The following is a 14,154-nucleotide window of genomic DNA, read 5'->3' as shown; positions in this document are numbered from 1 at the left end:
CCATAAAACGATTACATCGCCGGATACATTTAATTGAAATTTGAAGATGATTCGTTTTGTTTTTAATAATTTTTGGGAATTACAGCGTTTTTAAATTAATGGTTAATGATCAAACCAACTTCATAACTGATGGTTGCTGGTGTTAAAAAAACGAGATAATTTTATTAAAAACTATACAAACATAACTTAAAGTTATAAATTGGGATACTTGAAACAACCTTTTCAAGGTGGTCTCGCAAAAGATTTAGAATAGAAGATTGGATGTTCGTGGTGCGCCAAGTGTTGTGTGCCCTCGCAGCACTTCGAATCCTTCTCCATGGATAAGTGTTGGGATGTCACCATTTAGTTACGTTGCTTCTAGCGTGCTGCAATTACGCATCGCGCCTCCGGTGTTACGTGAAACGCTTTCAAGGGTTTCGTAGCCCGATAATTATGCCTCAACGACGACCCGTAGCCCGCACTGAGTTGATCTGAGCCGACGCGCTGACGCCAAAAGCACCATTATCGCGTGAAGATCTCGACGCCACCCAGAACGGCCCCGCACTGAGGGTGGGCTTTTAGAGGAGGCGTTCTGGTTCAGAGCCTTGCCTCTCGAGACCGCTTTAAAATCCTCGACTCGCTCCGCATTGCCAGGAAGCTCGATAAAAGCTTTCCTGTCGCAGTGGAGCGACCGCGGCCCATAGACTTTATTGGATCGATGAGGAAATCTCTCTCCACCGATCGGCGATGCGACGTGCCCCATATCAGGCGGAAGTTAATTTAATTATGGCCGATCCCACGATCCCGAACTCCATCACTGACGGACGGACGAGTAAGGAAACGCCCACGAAATCTGCCATAAATATCCATCTCCATCGTGAGTCGGGGAAATTTGCGTCCCAGGAAATCCGTTACTGTCGTCGCCGGCCTCTCGCACACGATCAGAAGAGGTTAAATAAAGTGATCGCCCGAACGGAATGATTAGATTAATCTTCACAAAGCGTAGCGACGGCAGGAATCTTCCGGCCAACGCTAGAGGGGCAAAAGTTCCGCCGCACGAGGGGTTAAATTTTATCATCCAACTGGAACATTATGGACCACCTTTACAGACACGTTTCTCTACACTAAAAATTATTATTTTACGCAACCCTTACGAACATTGTAAAGCATACATATCAAAGGAAAATGATAACTGACCTCTCACGGTGTTGGTTCAATGTTCGCCACTTTTTTAATGGACATTTAGCTCAACCCACTCTTTAAGCGTGACCATCCCACTTCCTTTCTTCGCCATCCGTGGAGATTATAGACATTTTCTGCGAAGCTTATAAATCGGTCTATGATTTATGTGATGGTCCCATGCTAGTGTCCCAAACCCACCCAGGCCCGCCTACAGATTGCCCGCTGCTAAACATTAGACCCCAACTAGGGCGGCGAGTGTTGAGTCACAGAAAAGCTCCGACGACTCGACCCGACACGAATAAATCATCAGCCCTTCTAGGCTCCTCCCAAAATTACTGCTTGGCGGTCACAATAAACCGTTATGTTGCCGGGTCGGCCGGTTGGGATTAGAGTAGGAAACGGAGAACGGATCGACGACAGAGGATCTCCTGAGTAGAGCAGCATCGAAAACCACGGTCATTAAATTGGATAAATGTCTCGATCGATGTCGCGATTGGGGCCTCATGCCGAGTGCTCCCCAGCCGCAGGATGGCTAATAAAACGCGCAGCTCATAAACCGAAGGCCAGAAGGCACGTTCCCCATTTGTGGTCAGTCAGCCCGAATAAACCACGCACGATCGTGACACCTTCACCCTTTTAATGCCATCGGCAGGGGAGCGATTAATTTCTTCGACTGCTGCAACTGCTGTCGTTCCGTAGCATCGTTATTTGCTGGGGAGTATATTTCTTGTCCAATTTTTGATGACTTTTCTCGGGCGACGCATAAGTACAGCAGGCGAGAAATGCTATAAAATGTGGTGACGATCGGGCACGACGGGTCGTAAAAGAATTTATTCGAAAACTCACAGATTACCATTCTTTGCTTGCGGGGGGGCGTACTTTTTATGGAAGTTGCGACCGCAACCCCCACGTTGGAATGCATCCCCACCCGCTGGTGGCAGGATCTCTCGGAGACAACTCAATTAAATCACTGTACGAGACGAAATGAAACGGCACGAAATTGATATTCCCGTGATGTGCGCCCAGGATAAGCGGGCTGGCTGGAGTGATAAATAATTAATGACAGTGGACAGTTATGCTGCCGGAAAGGACGATGAAGATGGAGTGGAAAGAAGATGAAGGATCTGATTACTTTTCCGATGCCTCGGAAGCTGCGCGACTGTTCCGAGCGAGAATTTAAAGCTTTACTTCATTAACTCGGAAGCATCTTTATTAAGCTCTTTTTTTTTGCTGTTACCACCATGCGGCCATGCGAGCGCGAATTAAAAGGAAGGATCATGATGCCAGCGAGCGAGCATAATAAACCGTAGCCGGCGTTGTAGTAAACCGGCGATAAGACAAATTTAATAAACCAACGGCCGGGACTGAGGCCCCACCGCCGCCGCATTCGGGGGCCTCCATAAATTGTTGCCGAAGCGACAGACCAAATTAAAACACCACCCCGAAAAGATCAGTAGCTTTTAATGTGTTTTTATCGGCATTACTAAATCATCCTTAATGGCGACGCAAATTCACCGCGCAACATAAACCATTATGCTACCGGATGGCCGATGTTGCGAAATGGAAGTGAACACTCGACGCTCGTTACGTCGCCACCGTTTATCCTTAACCGTGTAAGGGGGAGGCGTAATGCTTTATGCTGCCGAACTTTAGGCAATCTCGCCCGTGCGTGTGTGTGGCGGTTATCGTGGGCGAACATCTGTTTGTCTTATCCCGCGCAATGGCTTCTGTATTTGCACGACCATCTTGGGGACTAAAGCCGACCGTCTTGGAAGGTCGTAATGTGTCCTGCGTTGGCCATGTGCTTATCCGGCACATATCGCTGGCGGGGAGCACGAACAGCAACGTCAAGAAATTAGCCACCGACCAGCCATCAACATCGTGCCACTACATCGTTTGAAAATTAGCGAGCACTTTATGCATTCGTTGACAACTGTTATTTGAATGTATTTTACAAGTGTTATTGTTTGAACATCTCAGAATAAGTAACGATTTATTAAAGAATAAGGCCCTAGTTTTGGATAAGTTTTATTTAATCGAAGGGTAACTAAACAGCAAAGATAAGTGTTAAAGTGAGTTAGACATAATCAAAAACTAAACAAAGTTTTATAGAAGCTTCTATAAACCGTGTTTCAGAAGTTAGCCTCTCCTGAATTCAAACCATAGAGCATGTTTACGGGAGCTGTCCGCGCGTGCGTTGATGACAACGAGCGACTTTCTCATTTGGCGATTTGATTTGCAATCTCATGATCTCCGGATGATGAGCTGCGATAAAGATTCTCACTCTCTCGCCATTTCTTTCTTTCTCACTCTCTCTCTCTCTCTCTCTCCCGCCGAGTAAACGACCGTTTTGGTGGTTCGGCCATAAATTTAGCCTCCCCGAGTGACACACCGACATTGCCATTAATTTGTCTTTAATTTCGACCCGGCGCACGCTGCTCCGCTGGTCCCGCTGGAGCCAATAAGGTCCTGCGGCGGAGTCATCCGAGCCAAACCATCCGAAACCGAACGGCATCCGGACCACAAATTGGCAAATAACGAACGACGGTGTGCCAAAGGGGGCGCCGTTTTGGTCCACTCTGGGGCCGCGGAGTTGGAAATTTATGAACATTTATTAAATATGCTAAAAGGCCAAACGGTCGGACCCAAAGGATGCCAAACGGGGGGCTTGATTCATCGAGAAATCAGGTCCACGGGTCGGGTTTTGTGTGATCGTTAATGGTTTCTCAGTTAGATCGGGCTTTTGGAGAGTGCAAAATGTATTCCGCATTAGGCGGACGACCTAGGGTTTTCCTCCTACCACACTGCCTTTGCTCTGTTTGGTTCTATTTTGACAACACCCCTGGTGAGAAGTGCTGCGTCCGATCCCGGGCATCGGAGACTGATTACGCATTATGTTGCAAATGGCATTCGTGTTCCGTCGTTCCGTTCTGGAGGCCAACAATCTACTGCAAACATCAGAAATAAGGCAAAAAACGTCAGACAGGTTTCTCTAGTCCCTAGGCCTAGTGGGTCCAAAGAACTTGAAAATAGATCTTTGGGAAGATAAACGAACGTCTGCGGTCTGCGAGCTGGAAAGCGATCGTGCCCCAGCTGCAGCTCTGTGTCCCCAAAACGAGTCTCCGCAGCAACCCCGAGAGCTGTTATACGAAACCAAATCGCCTTCTGGCCTGGCCTCGGCCGTTTACCGGTTCCCGTGGGGGGATTAGGCCGTTGCGTTTCTAAACACTAACTCCCCGACTCCCGGGTTGACGTTATTCCCTAGGAATGTGTCACCTTATCGGTGAAACTCCCGTTGGATCCGACGTCGGCCGGTCGGAGGATTAGGCGTAGAGAAGTCTTGAGATGAGAAATTGTCGCATGTCAAACGTCACGGAACGTCTTGGCGGGAACCATGAGAAGTTCTAATTCTAATCTTTCGATGAAAACCGGCTAGAATGATCGTAAACAGGCCGAGAGTCGATCTTTGTTTTCAAGGCCCAACAAGAGGGTCTTATAAATTCTTGGAACTGTCCCCTGGTTCTGATCTTGGGCCACGGCGTGACGGACAGTTCCCGACATAAGCTGCTTTGTGGGAGAATCGGTAGCTACCAACTTCAAATCCTTTAAACAGTTATTTATTAGGAAGCAAAATCCCCAATATTTTATTGCTCTTTCTGTCAAGGTCTAAGATTGTTAAGCTTCTGCTGATGATTGACATAAAGATTGAGTTCTGGTTGCAGTTCTGGTTCGTGGGAAAGACCCTATTGTCAGTGTCCTGTTACTGTATCTTTCATAATGTATCGAACGTTGTAAAACAACCAATTAAATTACAACCGAGACCCGTAACCGAGTTAATTGCAATCAACCACCGTCGAGCATTGGCATCATCAGCATTGAACTCGCTTCCCGCGTGCTGAGCTGAGCATAAGCTTTGCTTCTTTTTAATGCCTACTCCGTAACGTTGCTATTCTTTTATCTTCCTTGTCATAAACCTTCCTCTCAAGTTGGCAATCCTTGGCGATTTAATGTGGCGTAACTAAACCCTCCGTAACATCCTTCTGGACCCGTTGGACCATTGTGAGCGGTTTGTTTAAAATAAATGTTTTAATGTTTTGCGGCCCGTTTCGGGAGACCGTTGCGTCTCCGTCGCGAGGATATTAAAGCTCGAGCGGAATGGCGACTTAAAAATGAAGACATTAGCCACAGTGCTGCGCCGGGGGGACTGTTGCAAGAAGTCGTTGGTTGCGTTAATTCTTCTTCATCCCCCTTGCTCATGCGCGGACATTTTATGCGCCCATCAACAAGGGTCGGCTGCGATCGGCGCCACCACCATCGGACATTCCAAAGCTGGCCAGCTTCCAATTGTTACGCCTCGCTCGCTGCTGGCTAAACGGTTCATTAATGCAGCTTAAAACCACAACACACTCACACGCACACACCTATGATTATCCGGCAATCATGTTCATTTGTTTTATTTCATTAAAGTTTATGCCCTCGGCACTGGACTGGCCAGCACTTTCAGCCATTCCGCCCCATTTTTCTCATCGTTGCGTGCAGCAGCGTAATGCTGAAATTGAAAAGCCACGGTTTTTTTTGCAATAAATCTTGTCCGGCTTATGTTCGCCGTTTTTTTTTTGCAACCAACAGCCGGGAGGACCTTAACAAATTCACAATTTGCTTGTTTGTTGTTCTCTTCGCTGCAATCAGGTTTTAAATTAAATCACATCATTGAATTGAAACCCTTTTTATAAAAGCTGCGTTTGCTAGTAGATCCACCATGTTACTCTTCAATTGGTTCTCTTAAATCGATCGCCATTACTGTGTGATGTTTTCCTCTTTACCCAGAATAACTAAATTAAGACCTTCAATCGCTTCTGGTACGGAATTAACTCTTTTGCTTCCATCAAGCCGACACTAGCTGGGTAACACAGAGGAACGAATCCCGCAGATTCCCTGGAAGCACTCCGAAGTGACGCCATGTTTGATTGGAACTCCATCAATCAATTATGCACGCCGTTTGAGGAACGGCGACTTAAGGATATTGGATACAAACATTACACCGTGGTTCATCATCGACGTTACATTACGCTTCATCCCAAACGACAGGATGATGGCAACTATTACACGCTCTCGGAACGGAACGCACCGGCTGACGACGAAGACGCCGACCCGTAGGCATCTTCCACTTCGACTTCCACTTATCTTTGATGTGATTTTAATAATTTATTTTATTGAACCATTTATCGGAGTCTTATCGGTGCGGCGCGAGAATGATGGAACGCACCGTGCGGGGCCAACAAGCCGATGCTTCCGAAGGCGTATCGATCTCAGCCCACGAAGGTGGCCGGCGCAAAGGAGCCGCACATTACGCGTTGATTTTTTCCATCGGATTGTCCATCTTAGGCAATCGTTAAGATGCATCGAATGGGCGTTTAATTATGGGGTCGTGATACGATGATTTGTTTGCTGCTGGCAAGAGGTCTACTCCTGCAGTTGGAATGTGTTAAATGGCCTTTAGAGGACCGTTTAGTGGCACATGTGTCGAAAGCGTTCCTAAGAGGTTCCCAAGTTAACTAAAACGACTGCCATTTAAGTGATTTTAAATAGAACTTCTCATTGTTGACTGAACGTTAAACTTCGACCACGACAGCGGCTCTTGCACCGCAATCGACACATTCTACGGTCGTCTGTGAGTGAAAGTAATGTTAATGTTAATACAGCACCTTTCGGTCCCGGGGGGCGTTGGTGAAAGATTTATTTAAAGCCCATTCATAAACTATCAATTTTTCATTTACATTGCACCGAGCAAAACCCGTGAAGGAACCTGACAGCGATTGGCAACGAGAGCCAAATGGCCACAGTCACCCAGTGAATCCTTTCTTCTGCTAGAGGCGGTCGTCTTGGACCATTCTCTTCGCTCGCAGTCAGCTCCCCAGGCCGTCTGGGACCTCCTGTGACGCTCCGTTTGGCGCACAGCCGAAGGAGGACACAGAACGATTTCTTTCAATCGAAGCCGGAAACGGATGGGCGAGAGTACTCCGGGGCGGCGACATAAATTTCTTGCATTTTCCATTAAATGTGCCTCCGGCAAACCCAACATTATCACCGTCGGAAGTGCGCTCGGTGAGCATTTCTGCCGGGGACGGTGGGCGTTGATTGAATTCAAGTGGTTTTGCAACGACCGAATGTCTCGAGGACCGGGGTTTGGCTTTTGGGGACAGTTTGCGGACCAGCGTCCCTGCCGCGCACAGCGTGGTTCCGTCTCATTTTGCAAACCCTTAAAGTATGTTTTCCTAATGCGCGGATCACGGACCACGGGAACCGGGGGGGCTTTCTCGTTAAGTTGACAACAAACGGTAATGTTGTGGATCCGGCGATAATAGACCGCAAACCACCGATGGGGCCATCTGTATAACTGTCCACACACGCACAGTAATTGGATCCGTTCGTCTTTACGGTATTGATCACCCGGGTACGCCTCCGAAAGTGCAACAAGTATTACTTGTGCAGATTCCTCCGGGTCCGGGTCGGACGAACGACTAATTATATGTTGAGATTCCGTTTGGCAAGAATCGCGTGCGTAGGACCTCGCGTCATCCACCATTAGAACCGAGCTTCAGGCAGACGAGGTAGCTCGAGGTACCGGTTTCGATCCAACTAGTTCTTCTGGCCGCCGCTATTCGCATGTCTGTAGAATGTCTTCCTGGTCGCGACGCCTTTCAGACCATCGCAGGGCGACTTCGTAGGCGAGATGCACCGATCGATCGGCGGAGGCCCCCGAGGCTATCCGAAGTGAGTGCAAATGATATAAAGTAGCCGTAATCGACGTGCTTCCTGGTGATGGCGAAGTGCTACCGGCAATTTAGCGTCCGCTGCGGCGTGGTAAGTCCGGGACCTTCGGCAGACCTTCTTGGCCTTGACCAGCAGCCTCGCTAGCACGCATCCTGGCTGTCTGCATCGTCGATGTCGATGCAATGTCGAGATTAGAAGCAATTAACGTCAGCAACGAGTGCAAATGTTCTGACAGCTTCCAGATTGGTTGATTGATTTCACTACCGGGCTGTCTGTGGGCCAGGAGTGCCTGGCCCGGGATGTGGGCCAGATAATTGCAGCCTGAACCATCCTCGTACACCATCACACTCTCTCTCGAATGTGTAGCGCTGAAGAGTGGTTTAGTTGATGATAAATATGCAAAACCCGGCCCGGCGTCAATCATGCGAGTGAGGTGGAGGAACACATCACAATGGTGATGGGTGTAACAATAAAGGCATGTACCGTTGCCGTCGGTAATCGATTTACAATGGACCGGACCACCAACAACATGATAAACAACGCCAAACTTCGTGAACTGTCTAGGTGAAGATAGCGTATCTGCTGTGGAAATGTATTACATCATTCGGGCACTAAAATCTAATCGATTCGAAGCTTATCGGAAGCCCACCACTGTACCCCTTTTATGATGACCTGATATCGGTATGCCGGTGTCCGATGCCTGCTGAACCTCGACGATACTGTTTGCCAATTTTTTCGTTAAACGAGGCTCATTACAATATTTCCTGGTTTAATTTCCGCTTACTCCTTTCATCCGCTGTCCTATTTGGGTTTCCGATTGCCAATTTAATGTTAATTAAATCGAAACTTTGTTAACGTGACACTTGTGGTGACAATTTCAGCGATGAAATGATGGCTTGGCTTTAAATTTACTGTACTCGACACTTCCCTGTTTAAATTACATTTTCCACATCGCTGTTGATTGAATTCACCACCAGCAACGAACTTTTCCGAATCCTTTCGACGCTTCGACGGAAGACAAAGGGCCAAGAGTTTCGCCGAAAAATCTCACGCGCGGCCAATTATGCTCGTCGCGTGGATGATCATGTATCGGGAGCAGGGTGTTTGTTCAAGCACTTCGTATGATAATTTATGCAAATCCGATTGCTCACGATAATTACTTGGTCCTGTGTCCTAGAGAGACTGGAGACAGTATGTAAAATAGCGTCCTCCTGAGCACGGCGCTAGAACCACCAACGTGTAAACCACCGCCTGAAAGTGGCCAAATACTCGGCCATCCAGCCAAACGGGAGAAAAAAGACGGGGACCACGACCACGACGACATAACCGTTACAATCCGTGAGGTGGCTCAAGTTACAAAGAGACAGAGAGAAAGAAATTAAGTCGATGTTTAATTTCTTGTGTGGAGTTGTGCGAAGTTTTTGCACCGCGCGCACGCGGAATGTGCCAAACTGTTTCAGATCGGCCCGGCCAGATAGACGGGGGGTTATGTCTACGCGACGCTCACGCAACCCGCATCCCTGGGCCGGGCCGGAATGAAAAGCTCCCCCGTGGACTTTGAAGGGGATATTGATCCCCCGGGATGCGGGAATGGACTCTTCGTCTCTCGCTCTCTCTCTGTCGCACACTCGCTCGATAATCGTTTCTTTTTATGATCCCCACCAGGCATTAACTTCCCTCCCAGCGACCAAGATGGCGGTCGGCCGCCGGCAGCGCGGTCTAGAACTTCTTCTGGGAGGACTCGGGCATAAAAGGCGGCCGCGTGGAATGATACTCGCGGAACAAAAACAGCGCCAAGCGCCGTGATTAATGCTCCGATGCACACCCATACCCCGGCGGTTGCATAGGGGCTGAACTGGCCGGGGGTTCCTGCGGTGCGGACGGCCAGGTGTTTGGGTTCGCCCAGCCCAGAAACATAACGGGGCTGGGGCCGTTCTCTAATTTAATTATACTTCTTACAACTTCCTCCACAGTCAGACCTTGGGCTTCTTGGGCTTTCTGTGACCCAACCGGGTCCTCATCCTCTGAGTCGACCTCTGCCGGACCGGACTATGAATAGATAATTTTGATTAGCCGCTTCTTGCCCGCGCGTGGGGTTCGTTTTTGTGATTTATGCAAAATGTATTAACTGTCGCCATTCTCCCGCCGTTTCTGTCTAGGTGACGTCCTGTCCGGGGTCTGTTTCGTTGGCCAGCTGGACAAACACTCGCTCGCGATGTTCCTGCTGATTCCGCTCGTCATCTACCCGTCGGTCGGTGGGATCTTCCTGCTGGCCGGGTTCGTGTCACTGTTCCGCATCCGCACCGTGATGAAGCACGACGGGACGCGCACGGACAAACTGGAGCGGCTGATGCTGCGGATCGGGTTCTTCAGCGGCCTCTTCATCCTGCCGTCGCTCGGCTACGTGGCGTGTCTGTTCTACGAGTACTACCACTTTGATGACTGGATGATCCAGTGGAACCGGCAGATGTGCCGGGCCTTCACAATCCCTTGCCCAGCGCCGCGGGAGTCCAGCAAACCGAACTTCCACATCTTCATGCTCAAGTACGTCTGCTCGATGCTGGTCGGTGTGACGTCGAGCGTGTGGCTGTGGTCCGGCAAGACGCTCGACAGTTGGCGACAGTTTGCGGCACGGCTCCAGGGCAAGGACGGTGACCGGAGTCGACCGGGGGCGTACGTCTAGTAGCGGGCGACCCGCGTGCGGATTGTTGCGCACCACCACCCGTCGGTGCGCGTAACCGCACGCGTGATTAGGTTCTAAGGAAGTGTCACGTTCGAGTTCAATTTAGCGAATGACCAAATAGTGTGTAACGGTAACGAACGGCCATTTTGGAAGGTTCCCCTTCTGATACTTTGTGTACTTCATTGGGCTTCAAACAGGTAGCTAATAGGAGAATATTAAAGTTACACAAAGCCTGTGATGCATTTAAAGGAGCAATGAGTCCGTATTTCGACGTCAAGAAAAATCAATACCGAGTCGCTGCAAAAGTTGATCAGAAAATGACGATAGCGAGGATAATTGTAATTAATTGTTATACAATTGAAGAAGCGCAGGAACCTTGTAAGGACCTTAACTGTAAATATCCAAATTAGCTTCTTAGCTTTTCCTTAAACTTTGTTTAGTGCGGTCATTACTTTCGCGGTCAAAATTGTAATGCACCACTACCTCTGCGTAGGCCTTTCAACCTGTTACTCTACCTCCGCCGTTAGGACATCCTGGCGCAAGGACATGCCCTGCCCTGCCACTAATTAGGAACCATTCAGCCGACAGATATTAGAATCACGCGCTTCTCTACCATCATCACACACACACACACACTTTCAGCGTGCGTCTTGAATACTCCACAGTCTTAGCGCTGCCCACGGTGGTGGAACCCGAAAACCCAATCGTCCTCTCGTACATGAATATTAATGAAAGTGTAAGCCATTATCGAAACCGCCACTTAACAACGGCCCAGAATTCCTCCAACCTTGTTGCTCCGATGCTCAGATTCCAATCGCTTCTGGCGCAGAAGGACCTTTGCCCCACCCCGCTCGTGTGGAAGGATGCGACGCGGCGTCTAGTACCCGGAAATTCCGGCCCACCCCGAGCGGAGAAGGAATTATCCTTTCGCATTGCACGAGCAACAGGATACAACCCGGCAGGAAAGGCTTATGTGTCGCTCGTCGCTTCGTTAAGCAGCGCCACGGCGTCGCTTTTCACGGGTTCCCGGGTTCAGCTTCTCGCTCGGTTTAAGCCTCTGTTTTCGTATTAGGCGAATTATAAAATCCGACTACGCGCACCCGACTGTGGTTGGGTGAACACAATTAATCATCAACATAAGCACAGCACATCAGCAAAGAAGCAACAGGACGCGCGGCGGAGGCAATGCCGGAAAAATGTGTCGGCGAGGTCGCCGAAAGTCAGATGAATAGACAATAATTCTTCAATTAACGATCAACCCGCGGAAGGCGAGAAGCTTCCGTTGGCAAGTCGCTGGCATCATCATTCATATTGTCGATCCTTACTGTGTAGTGTCGTGTGGCCTCGCACAAGCGATGGCCACGTTCGGCTTGTGCGAAGCGAGAAGATTAATTAAGGCCACTGTCTTACGACAAAGTCTTTAACGAAGTGGTGAAGAAGATGGCAGTTTATTTCGATCTTAAGCCTTCCCTATGAGTCAGGCATGTAAATAACTAAGGTGAAGTTCTGTAATTAACTTAGTTCTCAACCACAGGCTAGGGGCTCGAGATTCTATGATTCAATAGTGAGCTGATTTCATGTTTTGTAATATGCCATATTAAGCTGTAATTAAAAGACGGACGAATGCAGAAAGCAGACCACAATGGAAAGATCTTGCGATTGCCTTTTACCTACTAACTGTTGTTTCAATAAATCGAGATCATGAAAACAGTCTTTGCCGGTTGCGGAGCATGTTTTAAACTAGATTTTTTATCATAATTATCGTTACTTTAAAATTGTTGATAATATCACAATTTGGTGCATAAAAATGGTAACCTAAAATGTATCAACAGGAGCTTAAATCCTTCAGGGGCTTCCTCGATTGGTCCTGATGCGAAAATGCGGCCGAAACACGGATCGACGATTCGGAAAGCTTGTCAAATACATGCCAACGATCACTAGAAAGCGCCACTCAATCGTAAACACTGTCGAGCCAAAACGAATCGATGTTTTGTCCATCAGTCACGCCGCGCTAGCCGCCATTGCGTTGGGTTTTATGTTTTCCATTGTTTTGCGCGATCCAATTTCGCGACAAAAACACCACGCAAACCATTCGCAAACAATGGTGGCCATAAAAAGAAAAACAAGTCAAATTGGACCGTACACAACACCGCGATAGATTAAAGTTTCCGATGGCACATAAAAACGGTGTGTTGTTGGAATTCAAAACTTTATCCAATTCTGTTTATGGTTCCGCGTGTTTATTTTGTTGTTTTCGGCTGGCTGTTTGCCGGTTTCGGGGTTTTACAACGCTCGCGTTTGCCGCTGGCAGTTACATGCATTTGTTTGTTGTTTGACGGGCGGGCGAATCAAAGAAAATATTATTTTCCCAGCCACCAAACCGTGAGGGGGTTTTCTAAAATGGCAAAATATTGCTCCGACCGAAAAGCGTGGCGAATCTCTATTTATTATTCCGCCACCTAAAGGAGTTTAACCGACCCGGCGGAGGTTCGTTGAAAATGTTTTCGATATCGATTCGATCCTTCGTCTCGCAGTCCGTGTATTGAAATGTCCCAGTCCACTCGTGGAAACCCAGTTTTTGGGTGGAAATCAAGGGAAAAGTTGACTTCAACCGGGGGTCCTTCTGGGCTCCTGACGAACTCAATCAACCGTGAAGTGCTCCTCGGAGAGCGCTCGATTGGAGCGTTTGTCGCCAAACGGCGACAAACAAAGTTCCGTCGCGCTGCCAGCGCCTTGGTGATGTGATTTTGGAAAGTTTGTGTCCTTTTCCCCGAAAGGTAAACAAACGTCCTCCCGTTGGGTGTTCGCTTTGGAAAACTCGACTCGGTGGCAATATTTGCCCCGAGAACAGCACATTAAAGATTCATGCAACATCCGGTGACAGCAAAAGTCGGTCGGTTCTTCTTAGAAGTGCATTCTAATTTGTAACTCAAACACGTCAGTCACTTTGCGAACGACCGAAAGGTAGTTAGTTTTGCAAAATAAAAACCAAATTAATGGAGCCGGCCACGCTTCCGGTGGCCAATCACTGTTTAAATGTTTTCTTTTCGGTCCCACTCCCACCGGAAGGCGCGCCCGGGGAGAGAAGAAGAAAAACAGAAAGGATAATTGACAGATATAAAAAGTGTCCTTCTGTGGCTTTTGAGTGGCCGCGCCAGCGCGGCGGGAGTCGGAGGGGGGCGACCGGCGATAATGGGCGATTTCTCTCCCGCGGGATCAATAAATACAATTTTATCGCCAACTCCGCCAAGATCTCCGTCCGCGGCGCAGGATGGCGCGCGTAGTGATGAATGAAGTGTCGTGAAGGATGGCGAACTATTATTGGCGAGCTTTTCGTTTCCTTTTTTTTTTGCTCCTCACGCTCTCGACCATCAATCAGCGGACACTTTTGGTTTTCTTATTGTGAACCGGTTCCATCCGGGGCTCATCGACAATCGCTCACAAACTACTTGCCGAACACGGCTTCCCCTGGCGCCATTCGGGTTTATGTTGCCTCCAGCTCCGACGGCAAAAGAAAACATAAAACTGGAGCTCCG

At 48.6% G+C, this 14,154-nt stretch overlaps 2 protein-coding genes across 2 annotated transcripts in view; one reads left to right on the top strand and one right to left on the bottom strand.

Moving 5' to 3' along the window:
• The window catches only part of LOC128269312 (frizzled-like), a 70,176-nt gene extending 59,558 nt beyond the window's left edge, over positions 1 to 10,618 (top strand). Inside the window, exon 5 of the mRNA XM_053006747.1 lies at positions 10,095 to 10,618. Coding sequence (XP_052862707.1) covers positions 10,095 to 10,618 — 524 coding nt within the window. The remainder of the gene's footprint in view (positions 1 to 10,094) is intronic.
• Positions 10,619 to 11,124: 506 nt separating this feature from the next.
• LOC128269311 (serine/threonine-protein phosphatase 6 regulatory ankyrin repeat subunit B-like) overlaps positions 11,125 to 14,154 on the bottom strand; it is a 23,023-nt gene continuing 19,993 nt past the window's right edge. Inside the window, exon 6 of the mRNA XM_053006746.1 lies at positions 11,125 to 11,180. Within this exon, the coding sequence (XP_052862706.1) occupies positions 11,125 to 11,180 (56 nt within the window). The remainder of the gene's footprint in view (positions 11,181 to 14,154) is intronic.

This window comes from Anopheles cruzii, chromosome 2 (genome assembly GCF_943734635.1).
Source record: "Anopheles cruzii chromosome 2, idAnoCruzAS_RS32_06, whole genome shotgun sequence".
Taxonomy (NCBI): domain Eukaryota; kingdom Metazoa; phylum Arthropoda; class Insecta; order Diptera; family Culicidae; genus Anopheles; species Anopheles cruzii.
The sequence above is the reverse complement of the archived record's forward strand: the minus strand, read 5'-3'. Positions and strand labels throughout refer to the sequence as shown.